This window comes from Hyperolius riggenbachi, chromosome 4, assembly GCF_040937935.1.
Source record: "Hyperolius riggenbachi isolate aHypRig1 chromosome 4, aHypRig1.pri, whole genome shotgun sequence".
In the NCBI taxonomy this organism is placed as follows: domain Eukaryota; kingdom Metazoa; phylum Chordata; class Amphibia; order Anura; family Hyperoliidae; genus Hyperolius; species Hyperolius riggenbachi.
Genome location: NC_090649.1, coordinates 316,190,323 through 316,210,627, shown reverse-complemented (window position 1 = coordinate 316,210,627; position 20,305 = coordinate 316,190,323). Strand labels below are relative to the sequence as shown.

At 42.9% G+C, this 20,305-nt stretch overlaps 1 protein-coding gene across 1 annotated transcript in view; it reads left to right on the top strand.

Moving 5' to 3' along the window:
* EZR (ezrin) overlaps nt 1–20,305 on the top strand; it is a 123,248-nt gene that overhangs the window by 66,451 nt on the left and 36,492 nt on the right. The window contains exons 4-7 of the mRNA XM_068231690.1: nt 8,902–8,997; nt 13,277–13,551; nt 15,275–15,358; nt 17,756–17,902. Of these exons, the coding sequence (XP_068087791.1) occupies nt 8,902–8,997; nt 13,277–13,551; nt 15,275–15,358; nt 17,756–17,902 (602 nt within the window). The remainder of the gene's footprint in view (nt 1–8,901; nt 8,998–13,276; nt 13,552–15,274; nt 15,359–17,755; nt 17,903–20,305) is intronic.

Genomic DNA, 20,305 nt, shown 5'->3' with positions numbered 1-20,305 from the left:
TCCCGACTTACGAACGCCCGACTTACGAACAACCTGCCGATATGAACGGCATGAATTCAGTTTTTCCATGGGAACAAGCCAAAAAATATTTTTTTTTTTTCATATTGGACTTAAAAAAAATAAATAAAAGAAAAAATGGCTTTTAAACTTGTATAAGCAGGCACAGAGGGCAGAGGTGACACAGAGGGGGGCACTGGCGGCACAGGGGGGCACAGAGGAGGTACAGGGGACAAAGATAGCACATTGCTCCGACTTAAGAACAGATTCGGGTTAAGAACGAACCTACAGTCCCTATCTCGTTCGTTAATGGAGGACTACCTGTAATCCCTTATCAGTATGGAACACTAGCTATAGTTCACTGTGTCCTACTAGAGAAAACTGTCAATTGCACAGCTGAATATTAACTCTTTCAGGCAGAGATAGAAGAAAAGCAGCACAAAATATTTGTTTGTGTGCTCGGCACATGTCTAACTTATGTCACATGTCAGTTAAGCTTCCCTTTAAGGAGAAAGATTAAGGTGCCCATTAATAGTACAATTTTTAGTGAATGTTAATATTTTTTTATTAGATTATTTCAATTGTATAGTATGAAGACAGAGAAGCTGGTGGGCCCAATTAATTCTCCACAATCCCATTATCGGTTGTTTCCTCAAAGAACTGGTTGATTGGTATGGCAGATTTTTCGAAGATATGGTGGTAACTGGTTTCAATATATAGCAATAGTTTGGATTCTTTAAAGTGCTGGATCGATTAAATGTGATTGTTTGTTAAAAATCACACTGGTAATGGGCACCTTAAAGAGACACTGAAGCGAGACTAAATCTCGCTTCAGCTCCCATATATAGCAGGGGCACGTGTGCCCCTGCTAAAACGCCGCTATCCCGCGGCTAAACGGGGGTCCCTTTACCCCCAACCCACCCCCCGCAAAAGTTGGTCGGAAAGTTGGTCGCTGAAATTGTCTTCCTGGAGGCAGGGCTAACGGCTGCAGCCCTGCCTCCAGTCGCGTCTTCAGACGCGCAGCGCCGCCTCTCCCCCGCCCCTCTCAGTAAAGGAAGACTGAGAGGGGCGGGGGAGAGGCGGAGATACGCGCTGACAGACGCGCGTGGGGCAGGGCTGCGGCGGTTAGCCCTGCCCCAACCAGGAAGTGCTCCCCCGCATTACGGAGGGGGTTTGGGGGGACAGGGACCCCCGTTAAGCCACGGGATAGCGGCGTTTTAGCAGGGGCACACGTGCCCCTGCTATATATGAGGTCTGAAGCGAGATCTATTCTCGCTTCAGACTCTCTTTAAGTCATTTTTGGGCAGTGTGTTGTACATTTCACCATAGAAAACTGGTTTGCATTAAAGTGATACTGAGCAGGTTTTAAAATCACAATTTGTACTTACCTGGGGCTTCCTCCGGCCCACCGTAGGCTGTGAGTTCCCCCAGCATCTTCCTGGCTCCTCTCCTGATCCCGCTGGCTGCTCCGTTAATTGGCGACTTCCACCTGTAGTACCAGTCCACGGCACGTACGTTACACGCTATCATGCCGGCTGGCGTGAGAGCCCTGTGCATGCGTAGTTCGGCTCAGGACTCTCACACCAGCTGACGTGATGACGCGTAGCGGCGGGCATGATGATGCTGGTAAGTGCGACTTGTACTGGTGACTTCAGGCAGAACTCGCCAATTAACGGAGCCACCAGCAGGACCGGGAGAGGAGCCAGAAGGACGCCGGGGAACCTTGCTGCCTATGGTGGGCTGGAGGAAGCCCAAGGTAAGTACAAATTGGGATTTTAAAACCTGCTCAATATCCCTTTAATGCTGGGTTTACACCATACAATTTTCTGAAAGGTGCGTACACACGCACTACTAAAGAAAACGAACGTCGCTGAGCAGATCATTCAGAAACAGCCTTATCAGTCTGCAAACAGACTGTACACACGCACTACTGTCAGGAGAATGACTGCCCAGCAGGAGGGTCTGACGGACCCGTCGTTCTCTTTAGTAGTGCGTGTGTATGCACCTTTAGATTCTTCTGTTAGATTTTCTGTTATGCTGGGCATACACGGACAGGAGGGAGGCTTATCAATTGAGCCATCAGGCTCGATTGATAATATCCAATGTGTCCGATTCCCCGCCGGATCGATACTGCGCTCGATACCGGCAGGGAGAACAATGGTAAGAAATGAGCGGCTCATTAGCAATCGATCCACGCGTGGTGACGCGCCGGCATCGAGCCGTTGGCTCGATACCGGCGCAAAAACGGTCTGTGTATGCCCAGCATTAGAAATGCATAATTACATTATTTTCTGTAGAGAATGGTCATTATCTCTGGTGCATTGTCTTCTGGTTATCTCCTGCTAAATAGAACAATGCCTAATTGCTCGGCAGGTAGATCGTAAGATAGATAAATTTCCAACATGCTGAACTTTATCTATCTGGCAGGTAAATCTAACAGGAAATTGTATGGTGTAAACCCAGCATTATATTCCATTTATGTCTAATTAAAACAACCATTCCTAAACAATTAGCAGTTGATGGCACATATACCACTGACATCATTTGGTATGTTAACAGGTCCAGATTAACTACAGCTCACACTTTTAGCCATATAAATTGAACAGTCAACATCTGCATAATGGGTGCCGTTATACGACAATGGCTTTATTATTACTGAGGAAGGAGATTGCTGTTCACAGCTCCAGTTATAGACTTGCTTATCTCCTCTTCCTCAATTTGAGCTTAGACATTATGGTGCTGGGATTAATATGACTGTTTTCCCTCTGCTTTTTGGACTGGATAAGCCTCTAAAATACACACACACAAACCTACTGTAGCTTTTTAAGGTAATCATCAGGTCATTACTCTCATCTGACCAAGTTCTTCTTAATCCAGTCTCGTCATAAGCAGTACACTTCAATTTGCCTGGTTACTTGCATTAGCTAACCAAAATCTTATTTCTTAGTGAGGGCCCTTCTCCACTATCAGCATTTTGGGATCAGATTCCCACCGCCTGTGGATCACAAAATGCTAGTCACAGTCAAACGAATGGAATCCACAGCAAACATTTCCATTCGTGCGATGCGTTTGCAACATGATTTTTTCCTCTGATTGCACTTATTGCCTTACTGCTGCATTTTTTGTTGTTGCACATAAGCTCTTATACAAGGCCATTACACCACTATGCATTTTTCTTGTGATACTCAAATTATTTTCTTGCTAATTTATTTTTCTTGCAAATGAACCACAACAATGCCGTATTCCCAATGGATTGCAGCAGAATAGAGGTAGAATGCCGGTAGTGGAAGATAGAAAGGCTTGCAATTGCAATCATATTTCTTAGTGGAAAAGGGCCTTGACACATTTTTTTAGTACCATGTGGTGCTCAAAATCACACCCTTGTCATTCTTTTTAACTATAACCCTTATAAAGATGGCCACTGCCTAGGAGAACTCATGAGACACATGTCATCAGTTTGATCAGCTGATAGATTTGTACAGGTACATAAATCATCCAACTCAGACTTCTCAATTTATGAAATTTCTGACTCTAGCTCCGAGTCCAGGTACCCAAAATTGCTCCGACTCCCAGGGCTGTGGCTTTGGTACAAAAATCATCCAACTCCTCCGTTTATGAAAACTCAGACTCCAGGTACCCAAAATTGCTCCGACTCCTCAATTCCGACTCCACAGCCCTGGATTTGTAAGGTTCTGATTCCTGGTTTAATGCATGACCATGACCAGCAAATTGGAGCCTTACAAATCTATCAGCTGATCAAACTGAGTTCTCCTTGGCAGAGCAATCTCTAAACCTTAACCCTACCCCTGGCACTTTATATGTCTCAATAACTACTGATATATCCAATATTGTTAATTTTTTTGTCCACTTTTTTATATTCCCTTGCATGTACCATACAGATTATTTGTCCCTGAGCTTTACCAGTTAAATCTCATTGGATTTTACAGGTATGGATGGAAAAATATGGCCTGTTTTAATTACAAATAGACAGTATTGATGTGATGGCTGGGAGAGATTAAGAACATGTACATCTATTCCAGGTTGGAGAGTACATTAAACTTTAGAAACCCGTGCCATTATATATCTGTAAAACCCAAGCAGCAAGATAATAACTCAGACAATCTGACACAGAACTGTACACTCTACTCCACTTACTGAGGCTGCAGGTAGTGCCTGTTTACTGCTGAATGCTCTGATCACCATTACATAACATTATGCACAAAAAGGAAGGGGGGGGGGGGGGGGGGTAATTGAATGATATGACATGAGACATATTAATTTAAAAATATATGAAATGTACAGACTGCTTGACTTTGGCAGCTCCCTTCTCTCCTTACCACCCGCACCCTTTTTCTGTGCACCCTTAGCTGTTTGTTCTGTTTGTGCATCAAATCACAAGTTACAATATAGGTACATTGAATTAAGGGCTGATAGAGTGCTCAGTCAGTGAGCCATTTACCTATGTACCTATACTGAACAGTAGAGTTCCTATTCAGTTATGTTCTTTTGACTGCTATTTAAATAAATTAGCTTAGTAAGGACATGAGTTAATAAATTAATTGGAAAAAAAATACACCCATTGTATTCTGATAAACTGGTACTAGTTAGTTGATGCATTCCACGAACTGGCGCGGATGAGGAATGAAGATTTTGTAGCTGGAACACTCCTATTAGAATGTGCACATTCAATTCCTCCTGCATGATCCAGTGTTATGCTTCTGAAAAAAGCACACATTGTGTATGGCTAATGAGCCTCTGCACAGGGAACAATAACATGCTGAATGTCCATTTGCAAGGAATCTCAGTGTACCAAAAGTAATTGTTTTACATCTTTGGCTGGATTCCTGATCCGAACTTTTGAATTTATGCCTAACTGGTTGCCAGTTCATATCACTCTTGCTGCCCTCATTTTCAAACCATCGTTAAATAATTAATGATCTTTAAAGCTGCTACTTAATGTTTTTTTTTAACAAACAAAAGAAAATGTGTTCATTTTTCCCTGTAAATATCAGTATACTCAATAAACATCTGATTGTACCCCTTACAGCTCACTAATGGTTATTTAAATGTTTTTCCTTGCTTTCTTATTAATATTTGAAGGACACCTGCATGTTGCAGTGGGAGCTTTTTTGTCTTTCTTTTTTTAAAGAAATGCCTGAAGCTTCTGGTTACCACGGTTTGTTCTGTGTCATTGCCAAGCAGCTGTCATCTGTAGGACCTTAGCTACTCTACTCTGTAACTCTTACATGGTAGATAAATACAGGGCATCATCTAGTTCACACCCAATGAAAGCACTAGTTTAGGCTCCTTGTTTCGTTCTCTTTCATAGGAAAAACGGGCATTTAAAATTGAATTGCTAAAAGTTTTATTTTGTAATATAAAATACAAAATACTGTTGTAATGGATCACTGGTGTCCAACTGCTCTCCTAAAACCATTAAGCTCCCTCCTGGCACGCTGTGCAGGCAAGTATAGTAATACACTTTCTTTTGCATTCATCTGATTTACATCATCTTAAAGTTATAATGTTGCTGGGAAAAAAATGATTTAGAGAATGCTAAATTTCATCTAAATACAATTTCTGATAGCAATCAGTATAATAATTGAATATAAATACATATGTGTACTGAAGCAAACTTGTGAAAAGAACATGTTTTTCATAGGCCAGAGGTGCTTGCCACTGCAGGGCAACTTTTTTCCTGGCTGTCTGGATTTCACCTGCTGGTGTGACCATGTGACACTCAATAAATGCCTATCTAGACTTATAGTGTAAACCATAGGTTTAATTCTAAACTATTTCAGCAAGCTTTGTTACCCCACTAGTAAATTACTGCTGGGTACTGCAGCTTATTGCATGACTGATTCATTCAGAGCCGGATTAAGGCCAAATGGGGCCCTAAGCAAAGTGGCAGATTTGGGCCCCCCCTCTCCCAACCAACCCCCCCCCCCCAGTGACCAAACTGCGACCCAAAATCAACTTATTTATCACAGAGTGCCAACACAGCAATTTTATACTGGGTACGGTGGTGGTTTTAGTTAAGAAAAAACTCCTACATTACAGGCCACTCTACATTTAAAATGCAGCAATTACTGCCATATATGAAATGCATAAATTACCCTCATATATAAAATGCAGAAATTACCTTCATATATAAAATGCAGCTGTTACCCCCACATATGAAAAGCAGCAATTACTACATATGCATGACCGCAATTACCCCCAAACACATTTAAACATGCAGCAATTACCCTACAAACCCCATTTAATTTATCATCTCCAGAAATGAAATGCAGCAATGATCCACATATATAGCTGGGAAGGCAGTAGGGTGGGTAAGTAGCTGGGGCTGGGCAGGCAAATGGAGAGTAGGTAGCTAGATTAGGTAGGTGGTAGGTATGGAGGATAGGTAGCTGCGGTGGGCTGTATTGAAGTTAGGTAGCTGCAGCAGGTAGGAGGGAGAGTAGGTATTGCAGTGGGGAGGTAGACACTGTCTGTGCTTGCTTTAAGCAATGAAATTAAAAATTGACTCACAATTCTTAAATACAGTACAGATAGTATACTTTATATGCTGAAGTATGCCCTTTCCAAATACAGAACACTACAGTGCCCGGTCCCTTGTAGTTTACTACAAAGGGATTTTGGGGGTGTGTGGGTGTGGTGTGGGGGTGTGTGTGTGTGGGGGGGGGGGTGGGTTGTGTTGTGTGTGTGTCTGGGGTGTCAAGTGACAAACATGGTGTGTGCCTATGATATCCACTGCCCATGCTAGCAAGTATTATTGCTCTTAATGAGCAACTACGTACTCGCAGCTACTCGGAATCAAAATTTAAATTACACAGCTGTGACCTGGAAGGAGGTTAATTTACCCATGCGGTCGTCTGATCTGATGAGTTTCATTTGCGACACTTGTTGCATACCACGTCACACTTTCTACTTCCAGGTTGAAGGAGGAAGCAAGGGAGTGACGTGGTATGCAACGTGTGCCGCAAATGGAGCGCATCAGATCAGACAGCTGCATAGGTAAGTTAACCCCCACCCCCCCTCTCCCATGGTCAAAGTTGTCTAATTTAAAGAGAACCAGAGATAAAATAAAGAAAAGATTTTATATGTACCTGGGGCTTCCTCCAGCCCCATACGCACGGATCAATCCCACGCTGCCGTGCTCCGCTGCCTGCAACTACGAGAACCGCCTCCCATCACTGCCGGCAGTCAGAGCCAGTCTAGCGTAGGAGAAGTGCGCTCTTTGTGTATCTCTCCAGCAGCTGCTGGTGAGATACGTAGAGCGCGCACTTCTCCTGCGTAGCCTGGCTCCGATGACGTCAGTGATGGGAGCCGGTTCTCGTAGTTGCAGGCAGCAGAGGACGGCGGCGTGGGAGCGATCCGTGCGTATGGGCTGTAAGGAAGCCCCAGGTACGTATAAAATCTTTTCTTTATTTCATCTCTGGTTCCCTTTAAATCTATATTTCGAATAGCTATAAGTACGTAGCTGCTCGGTAAGAGCAACAATACTAGCAAGTGCCTGGACGATGAACTGGTGCGTGCAGCTGGCAGGCGGTAAGCTCACCATCTTCAGCTGCTCACGGAAGAAGTATCTTAGTCTTTCAAGCATCACTGTACTATATACACATATCAAACAAACAAACACAGAACATTTATATCGCGCTTTTCTCCTGGCGGACTCAAAGCGCCATATGATATATATGCATATACACACACACACACACACACACACACACACACACACACACACACGTATATATATATATACATATACATACTGTACATATATATGTATATAATGATTATGTCATAATTCCACTGCTGAATGGCAGGCTCCTCTGCTCATGTACACTGACCTGCCTCAGCCTGCGCTGTGCACGCTCTCTAATTACTGAGCGAGGAGGGAGGCGGAGAGAGAGAGGGCCAATGACGTCAGCAGCAGCTGACATGATGACGAGGAGGGAATGAGGATGCCGGCGCACGCTGATTCGCGCGCTTGCTGAGGACTGGACTGGAGAGCATCTGTTTGCCATGGCAACGGCGACGCTCAGCCAGCCAGCCTCAGTATTTCTTCTGTAGGCAGAGCGGAGCGCCGCGAGCGGGCACGGCACCGGGCAGGGATAATTGTGCACTCATTGATTCACTGGCTCAGCGCAGCATGCTGATGCTGGTGATGGGGCCATCTGATCCACATACAGCACGGCAGCCACAGCATTCTATGCAGCTCAGAGGGGGGCCCTTTAGACACCGCATTGGGCCCCAATCAGGTGCTTGCAGTGCCTGGTTGATGGTCCGGCCCTGGATTCATTCAAAGTACAGAAGTTTAAGCAGATGCAAGGGAAGCTTTTCAAGATTCTCCATATGTGTTTAGCTCTGCGGAAATCAGGGTAAAAGGACCAGTTTGGCACTCCCTAATTATTAAAAACCCACACTTCCTCACTATAAAAGCTGGTATCACATCGAAAGCAGGTTTAAAAGTCTCAGGGTTTCCCTCAGCTCTGTTAACCAACTCCTATGGCTGTCAGCAGTGGGTAAGGATTTCTTTAAGGAGAGTGGTGACATAGTCTTCCCTTCTTACAAACCCACTCCTGGTGAGTATGGTAAGTCTTTGGACATTACCTTGCCAGTTTGGTGCCTGGTAATAAGGGGCCTTTCTGCTATCAGGAAATGGCATTCAAGCCATGGAACTCTGTTGTTAAAGTGCTCATCAATGATTCAATCTTTATTGTACAAATCCATGTAGTAGAAGGGTAAACTGAGTGAATATACTGTGAATGGATACTTCAGGTAGCCCCTCATATTACATTTTATTTTCTAAATGAGCAATGAATCATGTACTGTAATCCTGATTATCTTTTCTACGGGGCATATATTATTGAGTTACTGACAAGTGTGATGTATTTTTAGGTGGTTAAGACAGTGGGTCTGCGTGAGGTGTGGTACTTTGGACTGCAATACACAGACAATAAGGGCTTCCCAACTTGGCTGAAACTGGATAAAAAGGTAAGCGTGCTGCTCACTTCTACAGTCCTGCAGTCAACTACAAATTCCTGAGATGGTTGTAATTTCTTCACCTGTAGTCATCCAGTAACTGTTTAACTAATGCAAATAGGACATGTTCCAAAAAAGTGCTTTACCTGTGTCATTCAAAAGGCTTTTCAGACTACAGCCAAGTTCATTGATGGTTTAAAACAACATGTTTCTCAAAGCTTTCAAATTGCACTTCCCCTGATAAAGCCATTTTTAATGGGAAAACCTTGTGTTAAAGAGAACCCGAGGTGGGGATCTTAGAATGAAATCTCTACACAGTGCCCAGCCTCTGTTGCTATTTGAATCCCCCCTGCGCTCCGCTCTAGCCCATAAATAACAGCCACGCTGTCGGGCACTGTTTACCTAACTAATGTCACTCACGCCGCTCCCCCCGCCTCCTGCAGAGCGCCGGTCCCCGCCCGCGTCCCTTCCCTCCAATCAGCGGCGAGGGAAGGGACATGGGCAGGGATTGGCGCTCTGCAGGAGGCGGGGGGAGCGGCGTGAGTGACACTAGGGAGGTAAACAGCCCGCTGCGACACGCTGAGTGTCGACAGCACGGCTGTAATTTATGGGGGAGAGCGGAGCGCAGGGAGGACTTAGGGGGAATTCAAATAGCAACAGAGGCTGGGCACTATAGCCAGACCCAGCCTCTGTGTAGAGATTTCATTCTAAGATCCCCACCTCGGGTTCTCTTTAACATTTTTTCATACCACTTAGGGAACCTTTCTGAATGGTATGTCGGAGATGTTGTCTACTGTTATTTTCAGTCCTATGTTAAGGTGCATACCGATGCTAAATTTTCATTGTTAGAAATGACTGCGATCCTATGATCTCCCTTTGGGCTGAGCCACACTGACAAGCGTTTTGTGCAGCGTCTGTGCAGGGTTTTGGAAAACGCTTTCTCATTGACTTGATTTTTCTAAATCGCTGTGATTTTTCCACAGTTCTCATTCAAGTCCATGAGAATACCTTTTTTGAAAATGTAGCACAGACACTGCACAAAACACTTGTCAGTGTGGCTCAGCAGCAATGAATTATTGTTCAGTGCCTCTGGGCTGACAGCCTCACACACCCTCCCCCTTCTCCTTTCCACAGAGCAGTGCAAGGCTGTTTTCCTGTGTTGGTTTTAAATCCTAAAGCAGACATATAAGTTTAGTTTTGGTTGTTTGCTTGCTTTGCCCCCATCTTATTGCCCAGTGGACCAGACCTCTATATCAGGGTTGCTTCCTGGGTCAGGAATCTAGCCGTACATTTCAGATTCATCAAGAAAATTGGAGTGGCTGTGTTGTCAATGGGAGCATTTTTCTTTTTTTATGTCTGGAATCACCCATTCACATGTTGATTGTGCGCACGTGTAAGTAGAGAAAATTGTGATTGAATCGGGCCTACAAAAGTTGAGCAGTTATCCACAGAATCCAATCAAGATTTATCTATTGAATGAAACACGGAGTGAATAATGTGGTCCCAGTCTTGGTAGCAACACCTACTGTTACTGAGTAATAATGGCTGCTACAGGAAGAGCAAGGGGGGCAAAGGATACTATAGTCTATTACATGTATTCCCTTATTTATTAACAGAAATGTAAACTAAAATGTGCAGATCTTCTGTGTGACTGTTAATGTTTATTTGTAATGTATAACATATAAGTGCAATACTTTACAACAGCTTGGTAATTAACAACTGCTCAGCTCATGTGTCGTTTTATTACAAAATAATGAACTCTATTTTTAATAAACCAAAGGTTTTTTTTTTTTAGCATTAAAACCATATTTATTATTGCATGGAAGCTCCATAAATTAAAGAGCAACTATCAAAATCCAGTGTTACCTCAGAAACCCATTAACAAACAAATGCTTTACGTAAATATCGGTAGGTGTAAATTTTTTCTTTTTCGCTTTTAAAGTGTACCAGAGACAAGATGATTAAAAGATTTGATACTTACACGAGGGTTCCTCCAGCCCCATAAGCTCGTCCCATGCTGTCCTCCCGCAGTCTGCCGTTCAGCCGCAATCAGCCCTGGTAACTGGCTCAGTCGCGTCAGTCGGGGTCTCCTGTGCATGTGCGGGTTCCGCACATGCACAGAGGACTCCGACTGACGCGACTGAGCCAGTTACCGGGGCAGACTGCGGGAGGACGGAGAGGGAGCCAGGCGTTATGGGGCTGGAGAACACCCGGGTAAGTATCAAATCTTTTAACTATCCCGTCTCTGGTTTACTTTATAAATCTTTATATTAAACCAAACAACAAATGTTGTGCCATTAGCACACTGATGGATTTGGCACTCTGCCATGTGAAGCGTTTGGAGGATTCATTTACATCTCTCCACCCCCAACCACTTGCTACATCCGGAGAAGAGCTACATAACCACGGCAACAAACTTTGCAGCCAAGCTAGAAGTAACCACTCTCACTCTTGCAATACTCAAAAGTTACATAACATGTATGCATGGCAATGGCATACATCCAAGTAGAGGTGATTGCATTAGCGCATGCATGTTATGTAACTTTTGGGCACTGCAAGAGTGATAGTGGCTGCCTCTCATGTGTCTGCAAATTTTATTGTCATGGTCAAGCAGCGATTTTTTTGGAGTCTTTCAGACGAACCAGAAAACACCACGTTAAATGTGCCATTTAGCCACCCAATTACTGGAAGTAAGTGCTTTCTGGTTGCAGCATAATGCAATTTAATTGGAGCATGTGAAAGAGCCCTTTGTAATGCAGCACAAAGTCCTTAAAGGGACTCCGAGCTGAACTATAAAAATAGATTTATACATACCTGGGGCTTCCTCCAGCCTAATAAGCTCGGATCGCTCCCACGCCGCAGTCCGCAGCTTCGGGAACCAGGTCTCATCACTGCCGTCAGTCGGCTCCAGTCTACGCACAAGAAATGTGACCTCTACGTATCTCTCCAGCAGCTGCGGTAGAGATACGCAGAGTGCACTTCTCTTATGTCAGACTGGCTCCGACTGACGGAAGTGCGGGGACCCGATTCCCGTAGCTGCGGACAGTGGAGGACGGTGCCGTGAGAGCGATCCGAACTTATGGAGCTGGAGGAAGCCCCAGGCATGTATAAATCTTTTTAGTACATTCAGCTCTGGTACACATTAAATCGCCACATACCTGCCACAGAGTCATCTGCGTTACCACATGATTTTTGCTTAACGTACGGTTTATGCGGTAATAGAAGTCTATAGCGACGCAGTGAGTATGAACGATGGAATGTGGTGTGGCATGCATGTGCGGACCAACTGGAATCTTGATGACGTACTTTCTGTCCAGCAGGGGACAGTGGGGAGTGGGCCGATGCACATTACCCTGTCGGCGCTGTCTGCCACAAGGTAATGTGAAAGTAGCTTTGGTGCTTTTCTTCTGTGGCAGGCTCCACCGCAGTGGAAGAATTGCACTGCACAAGTGTAAACAGAGCCTAAAGGGAGAGGAATGTGAAGACCATGATCTCGGTATTCTCTAATAAACAATGCGAGTTGCCTGACTTCCCTGCTGCCTCTAAGGCTCAGTTCCCACAATATCAAATTTGTGGCATGCGCATTGTCAGTGGATGCACTGGAATGTCTGCAGCACAGAAAAAACACTACTAGTTTTTCTGGGGTGTCCATTGGATTGGACGTGTAATAAAACATGTCATACATAACATTCCTCTGATGACATATCTGATTCCATCCAGCGTCTGCATGGCACAATCTGCACCAGACACAGCGGATTCATTGCAAATGGACACGTATGAAAAAATCTATAAATAACATAGAATTCGTCAATATGTCTGTTTTCGGGTGGAAAAATCGGGCTATTTTTAAGTGCACATAGGAATTAAGGTCTTATACTTTAAGCAACTGTCCAAGAATGAACAAGAACATGATCAGATGCTTTTTCTTTGGTCTGACTCCACTGGCTGGATTCTTGTTGCAGGTGTATGACTCAAACAACTAAAGCCAAAAGCTCAGCATAACAGCCTGGCAACTAGCATTATTTATAAGGGAATGAAAACTCCATATTCCTCTCACTTCAGGTTCCTTTTAAGATGGTACAAAATCAGGAAGTAGGCTATTAGTGTCCACTTTTGCTTGAGTCATGTATTAGCCTTCTAAGCACAGGTATTAGGATTTGTGGGGAAGTTGACCATGCAATCTAGGTTAAAAGTCTGTTTAGGCTAAATAACCGTTTTTGTTGGAAATTCTACTTTAATAATACACCATAATACTTTTTCATTCTTGTCTTTATCAATCCATGGTGTCTAGGTGTCAGCACAAGAAGTAAGAAAGGAAAACCCTCTTCAGTTCAAATTTCGAGCCAAATTCTTCCCCGAGGATGTGTCTGAAGAGCTGATCCAAGAAATCACTCAGAAACTGTTCTTCCTGCAAGTAAAAGATGGCATACTAAGTGACGAGGTGTACTGCCCACCTGAGACAGCTGTACTTCTTGGATCATATGCTGTACAAGCCAAATTTGGAGACTATACTAAAGATATACACAAAGCTGGATATCTGAGCTCAGAACGTCTTTTGCCACAAAGGTGAGGGACAAACGTAAGACATGAAACACATTGCATGCTTTTGGAGTCCCAAGAATTCAGGATATTACATGCAACATCTTTGTCAGTCAACACTATTCTGTAAGCATATTTGTTTTGAGGTACTGTTTCTGTGGTAAGGTGAGTCTGTACACTGACATCTGTTACCACTGCGCTTCATGTCTGTTTGAGAAACCGCTGTACTTACTGAGCAGAGTGTAACATTCTAAAGTGAGGCTAATGATCAGGGACTCTTGCACCTGACATGTGACACACTGCCGTATGCTCTAGGACAGCATGGAGGTTGATGCTTAGTTACACAGATGGGATTTGTTTTAAAGCTTTTATTAAAACAGATATTCAACCTGTATTACAAATTTACAGGATCCTCTTCTCCTGTGCAGTTATAATGACGTGCCTGGTCTGCTGCTTGTAAATCAGTCCTGGGGGTAAATTCCGGCACGTAGACCTCCCAACCGGGGAAAAATGGCTTTTGATTTCACTATTTCATGTACAGAAAACAAATGGCGTTTTTCAGAGGGGTTGGTGGGGGCGGCGATACGCAGCGCAAGTCGCATGACACGGATCCCTCAGGACAAGAAGAAGACAACTTTACAGGAGAAGAGGCGCCTGTAAATGTATATTATAGGCTGGATATCTTCTCTGCATTCACTCTACATCCCTGTGCAGAATGCAGAGTGAATTTCCAGCCTTTATCTAGGAAGGCCCATATCCACTACCAGCTGTGGGTGCTCTGTTGTGTTGAATAAGCATCTGCATCCTGTAGAGAAAACATCAGTGTATAGTAGACAATGACAAGAGCAGAGCTGCTTGTTATTACAGACATTGGAAACATTGGTGATCAATGTACCACATTGCATTTTGTTTTGGTAAGCACCGCTGAAAATAGGGAGAAAAAAAAACACATAGGATATGGGAAAACACTCAAGGAAATAAAGGTGCCTATGGCAGGAGCATGGTAGGACTGCTTTGGTGCACCCCTACTGACTGATCTACTTTGGATGGCAGGTTGAATTACATTTAACAATATAGCGTTGAATGCCATGAAAGGATTGACGATTCTCCCACTGTGACCCTTGCACAGACTGAAGCACTGATGTGTTATGTCTATGCTGACTCACCACAACCATTCCACTAATGTCATGTTGCACAGAGTGTGCTCAGACACAGGACTAGTGTGCAATGTAGAATGCTCCATTCCATGCATGGATTACAGGGTGGCTATGAAAGGTACTTCCTCCCCTGCAAGTAGTTTTAAAGCCACAAACCCATGCTTGGCAGCTTGTTATATCAGGGCCAGGTTTGAACACAGTAAACAGGGCTGATTTATTTGTCTTTACATTTTCTAAAAATGCACAAGGCACCGTTTTAAATGAAATGCATTACATTGCTAGGACTATATATACTACATGATACTTGATTAAACTGGCACATTATTATTAACACTATGCATTTATATTATGCGCTTTGAGTCCTATGGGAGAAAAGCACTTTACAAATGTTATTGTATTGTATTGTATATTGCACTGACATTTTCACAATGCGTTGCAGACTGAATCAAACTATTCATGTCTAATGGATTGGGATGGCAATAAATGAACAATCCACAAAGACAGTGTCTCTTACTGTGCATTGTGCTTTAATATACTTACTAATGTGTATAGTTATGTTGTAAACTTCCTGACATTTCTTCATGTGTTTCTAGAGTGTTGGACCAGCACAAGCTTTCCAGAGAGCAGTGGGAAGAGAGGATTCAGGTGTGGCATTCAGAGCACCGAGGCATGCTCAAGTGAGTCTGCTTTTCCTATTCTGTCAATTCCCATTCACTCAATAAAATGTGGTAACAAAATGCATGCCTGTGTGGGCGGCACAGTGGCGTGGTAGTTAACGCTCTTGCCTTGCAGCGCTGAGTCCCCGGTTCAAATCCCAGCCAGATCAACATCTATAAGGAGTTTGTATCTTCTCCCCATCTCTGCGTGGGTTTCAAAGTACAAACAGATGCAAATGCAAATTGTGAAGCACCAGAGGGGGCCTGCTGAAGGTGCAGGTGAGTATGCCTGAATTCCCTGCCAACCTGTGTCTAAATATGCAGAAGGAAACAGAGGCAGGTAGGAGGCAATGTAGAACCCCCTAGCCAAGCCTCAAGTTCAAGCTAATATTTAGAATACTGAACAAATGAAATACAAATAATTTGGTACTGTGATCTAAAATAAGGAAATCTTTTATTTACAGCCAGATTTTTATGATAATCATTTATAGCATCTTTAAGGGCTTCACCCTTACCCAGCTGCATTCCTTGTGGCATGAAAGCCTTTATTGTGGATACCTTCTAGCTGCAGAAAGACCAAAGGTGCAGCATGTCACATCTTTGACCAGCACCAGTGAACAAACCAATTGCAAAAAGTACATTGCAAATGTTAGCAATGGGCAAGAAGCTTACAGTAATGTGATGCATGAAAATACAGAGGTGTGAACAAAGTGTCACAGTGACAAAGGTATAGAAGTTTTGGCTGTACACATAATCTAATAGCACAGTCCAAACATCTGAAAGGCCAAGCCTTCTTCCCTTTTGTTTCCTTATTGACTTATCTGTTGATTTTGCATAACTTACTTGCTTTTTATGTGTTTCTCAAAGATCAAATACAGATATATAATTTGTGCAAGAAGTAGGTACCTCCAGGGTGCAAAGGCAAAGTAATTTTGCAACATTTGCTTAGCTTTTCAGCTCATACAGCTGTTGTAGACTTTTCTAGTCCTAGAACCTTAGCACTACGTTTTAATTCAATGATGTATTTAGTAAAGTGCACAGCTGTTATACTGTATGTACCTGATTATTCCTGCTTACCTCTTTCCTGTTATACTACATGCTCTGTAAAGGAGAGTGGTATAATGTCAGCCAGTCAGTTTGAACTGCACTTTCAGTCAGCAGCCTGTGGGTGGAGCTCCTTTTGGGAAAGGAGTGGGCCCTTATGTTGGTTTATTTTTGGCAGGCATGATTAAATATGTATACATGCACGTGCGTGCGCACACACCCGTCATTCCACGTGTGTTGTACAGTTGCCATCTTTGAAGAAAAATCTGTTCTGACAAAACTAATCTGTAGAAACACACTCCCTATTAGCTGCACGTAGGGCATAGTTTTATAGAAATCAGTGGTGATGATTTATTTAAATGCAGTCCGATTTATTAAAGTTGTTCTTGAGGTTGCCAGCTGGCCACTGTTTTTCCCCTCCCAAACTTTTAACTTGCTAATTGCAAAGGGCCCCACTCACCCCACACAGCTTGTAAATGTCAAGCATTACTGGTTGCATGAGTGCCCTCCTTCCACAGGAACCATGCAGCTAACCTCTCACCTTCAATATTTGTCAGGTATGACCCCCGATCACTTTGTAGTTGGCCTATTACTTGCCGCTTTGTCACTTCTTTATAAACAGCCTTCAGTATGTATTCATTATTAACACTCACTTTCTATTTTCTGTGTACTGGCCAGGTCGGCAAAACACAAACACACAAATGCGCACTCACTCATTTGTGAGAAACAGCTGCTGATATGTAGGCTGACATTTTTTTTTTTTTACCAGTTAAAGAATGCCAGTTGCTTAACTGTGATGCTGATCTATAATGTATTTTGTTTCTGGCTTAAACACCAGGAACAAGCATGCAATCAGTGGAGTCGGAACTTCACACCTGCATACTTGAGCTTTCAGTCTAACAGCAAAGGGACTAACATTTTAAATAAGGAGTCAGCAGTGGTATCATATGTATTTTGTCAGTATGATATTTCTTTAAACAAAGCAAAGGTACATGCCTATTAGTTACACACATCTATTTTTAGTATCTGTATCTTTTAGACTGTTGTTTTGTCATGGGAAGCATAGAGTTTTGCCTCTGCTGTTTTTGCTCTTCTTGGTAGTTTATGTCCCCATTAATTTGCTAGTAAATATCAACACTTTCCACTAGAACATCAACACTTTCCACTAGAACGATACTTCATACTAAATGGTTATACCAAATGGGTCTTGGTACTCTCTCTGATCTAGCATAACTGTACATAATAGCCTGCAGCTGAATGCTGAGACACATGCAACATTAATTATGCATGGTTATTTGTGTTATAAATAGCTTAGTTTGATTTCTAATAAATCCCCCCTTTCATTAATTGTTTTGTCTTTCTATTGATGTACAGAGAAGATGCAATGCTGGAATACCTGAAGATAGCTCAAGATTTGGAGATGTATGGCATCAACTACTTTGAAATTAAGAATAAAAAAGGCACAGACCTCTGGCTGGGAGTAGATTCATTGGGGCTAAATATATATGAGCATGATGACAAGTAAGTAAAAGATGTAACTTCAAGGCATACACTGCACTGTTCTGCTAATCTAAGACTCAGTACTGGCTACTGATATGACATTATGACATGTAACTTTATCAACAGAAGTCTGCCTATAGACAATTTTGAGCACAATTTATAGTGAAAAATCATACTCTTGATCAGTTTATTCAGATTTTATTGAATTAAAACAAAGAAGTGTGTGTGGTTAATGAATCATGCATGAACAGTTGCACTATCAGTTGTTTCCTTAACGAACTGGATGATCGGCATGACAGATTTTTTTCATATGTATATTCGCAACTGATTTTGATATTGGGAAAAGTTTTAATTATTTTATGCTGCGGATAATTTAAATACAATCTTTTCTTTTGATCTGAATAATCAGATTGAAAATACAATCATTCACTACAAATCGGTATGTATTTTTTTTACCATCTACTTAATTACTATTGCCAAGTTCATTTTAAATCGATGCAATGCATGTGCGCTGTTTTCACTGTGAAGCAATTAGTCATTTTGTCCCCACAGTCCTCTGATTCGCGCAGCCCTACCAAGCTTCATACCCAACCAAGGGCAGTCAAATCAAATCAAAGATAGCTTTATTGGCATGACCAAGATTCATACAGGCATTACATAGTTACATAGTTATATGGGTTGAAAAAAGACATATGTCCATCGAGTTCAACCAGTGAACAAAGTAAAACACCAGCCTGCTCCCTCATATATCCCTGTTGATCCAGAGGAAGGCGAAAAACCCTTACAAGGCATGGTCCAATTAGCCCCAAAAGGGAAAAAAAATCCTTCTTGACTCCAGATGGCAATCAGATAAAATCCCTGGATCAACATCATTAGGCATTACCTAGTAATTGTAGCCATGGATGTCTTTCAACGCAAGGAAAGCATCTAAGCCCCCTTTAAATGCAGGTTTAGAATTTGCCATAACTACTTCCGGTGGCAATGCATTCCACATCTTAATCACTCTTACTGTAAAGAACCCTTTTCTAAATAAATGTCTAAAAAGTTTTTCCTCCATGCGCAGATCATGTCCTCTAGTCCTTTGAGAAGGCCTAGGGACAAAGAGCTCATCCGCCAAGCTTTTATATTGCCCTCTGATGTATTTATACATGTTAATTAGATCCCCTCTAAGGCGTCTTTTCTCTAGACTAAATAAACCCAGTTTATCTAACCTTTCTTGGTAAGTGAGACCTTCCATCCCACGTATCAATTTTGTTGCTCGTCTCTGCACCTGCTCTAAAACTGCAATATCTTTCCTGTAATGTGGTGCCCAGAACTGAATTCCATATTCCAGATGTCTCCTTACTAGAGAGTTAAATAGGGGCAATATTATGCTAGCATCTCGAGTTTTTATTTCCCTTTTAATGCATCCCAAAATGTTGTTAGCTTTAGCTGCAGCGGCTTGGCATTGAGTGCGATTATTTAACTTGTTGTCGATGAGTACTCTTAAGTCCTTCTCCAAGTTTGATGTCCCCAACTGTATCCCATTTATTTTGTATGGTGCTAGACCATTGGTACGACCAAAATGCATGACTTTACATATTTCAACATTGAATTTAATTTGCCATTTATGTGCCCATAAAGCCATCCTATCCAGATCCTGTTGCAATATGTCCCTATCTTCCTGAGAGTTGATGATTCTGCACAATTGTGTATCATCTGCAAAAATAGCAACATTGCTCACTACTGAATCTACTAGGTCATTAATAAATAAATTGAAGAGCACTGGACCCAGTACCGACCCCTGTGGGACCCCACTGCTAACAGTCTCCCATTTTGAGTATGATCCATTGACCACAACTCTTTGTTTTCTGTCCATTAGCCAGTTCCCTATCCATGCACACAGACTCTTCCCCAGTCCTGCACCAGACTTCTGTGGGGAACTGTGTCGAAGGCTTTTGCAAAGTCCAAGTATATCACATCTACAGCATTCCCAATATCCACATTAGCGTTCACTACCTCATAAAAGCTGAGCATGTTAGTCAAACAGGACCTGTCTTTAGTAAACCCATGTTGATGCTGAGAAATAAGATTGTTTTCTACTATGAAGTCATGTATAGTATCTGTTAGTAACCCCTCAAATAGTTTGCATACAACTGATGTTAAAGTGAACCTTAAAGAGAGTCTAATGCGAGAATAAATCTCGCTTCAGACCTCATAGATAGCAGGGGCATGTGTGCCCCTGCTAAACCGCCGCTATCCCGCGGCTAAACGAGGGTCCCTGACCCCCCAAATCCCCTCGTTTCAGCGGGGGAGCGCTTCCTGGTTGGGGCAGGGCTAACCGCCGCAGCCCTGCCCCACGCGCGTCTGTCAGCGCGTATCTCCGCCTCTCCCCCGCCCCTCTCAGTCTTCCTTCACTGAGAGGGGCGGGGGAGAGGCGGTGAT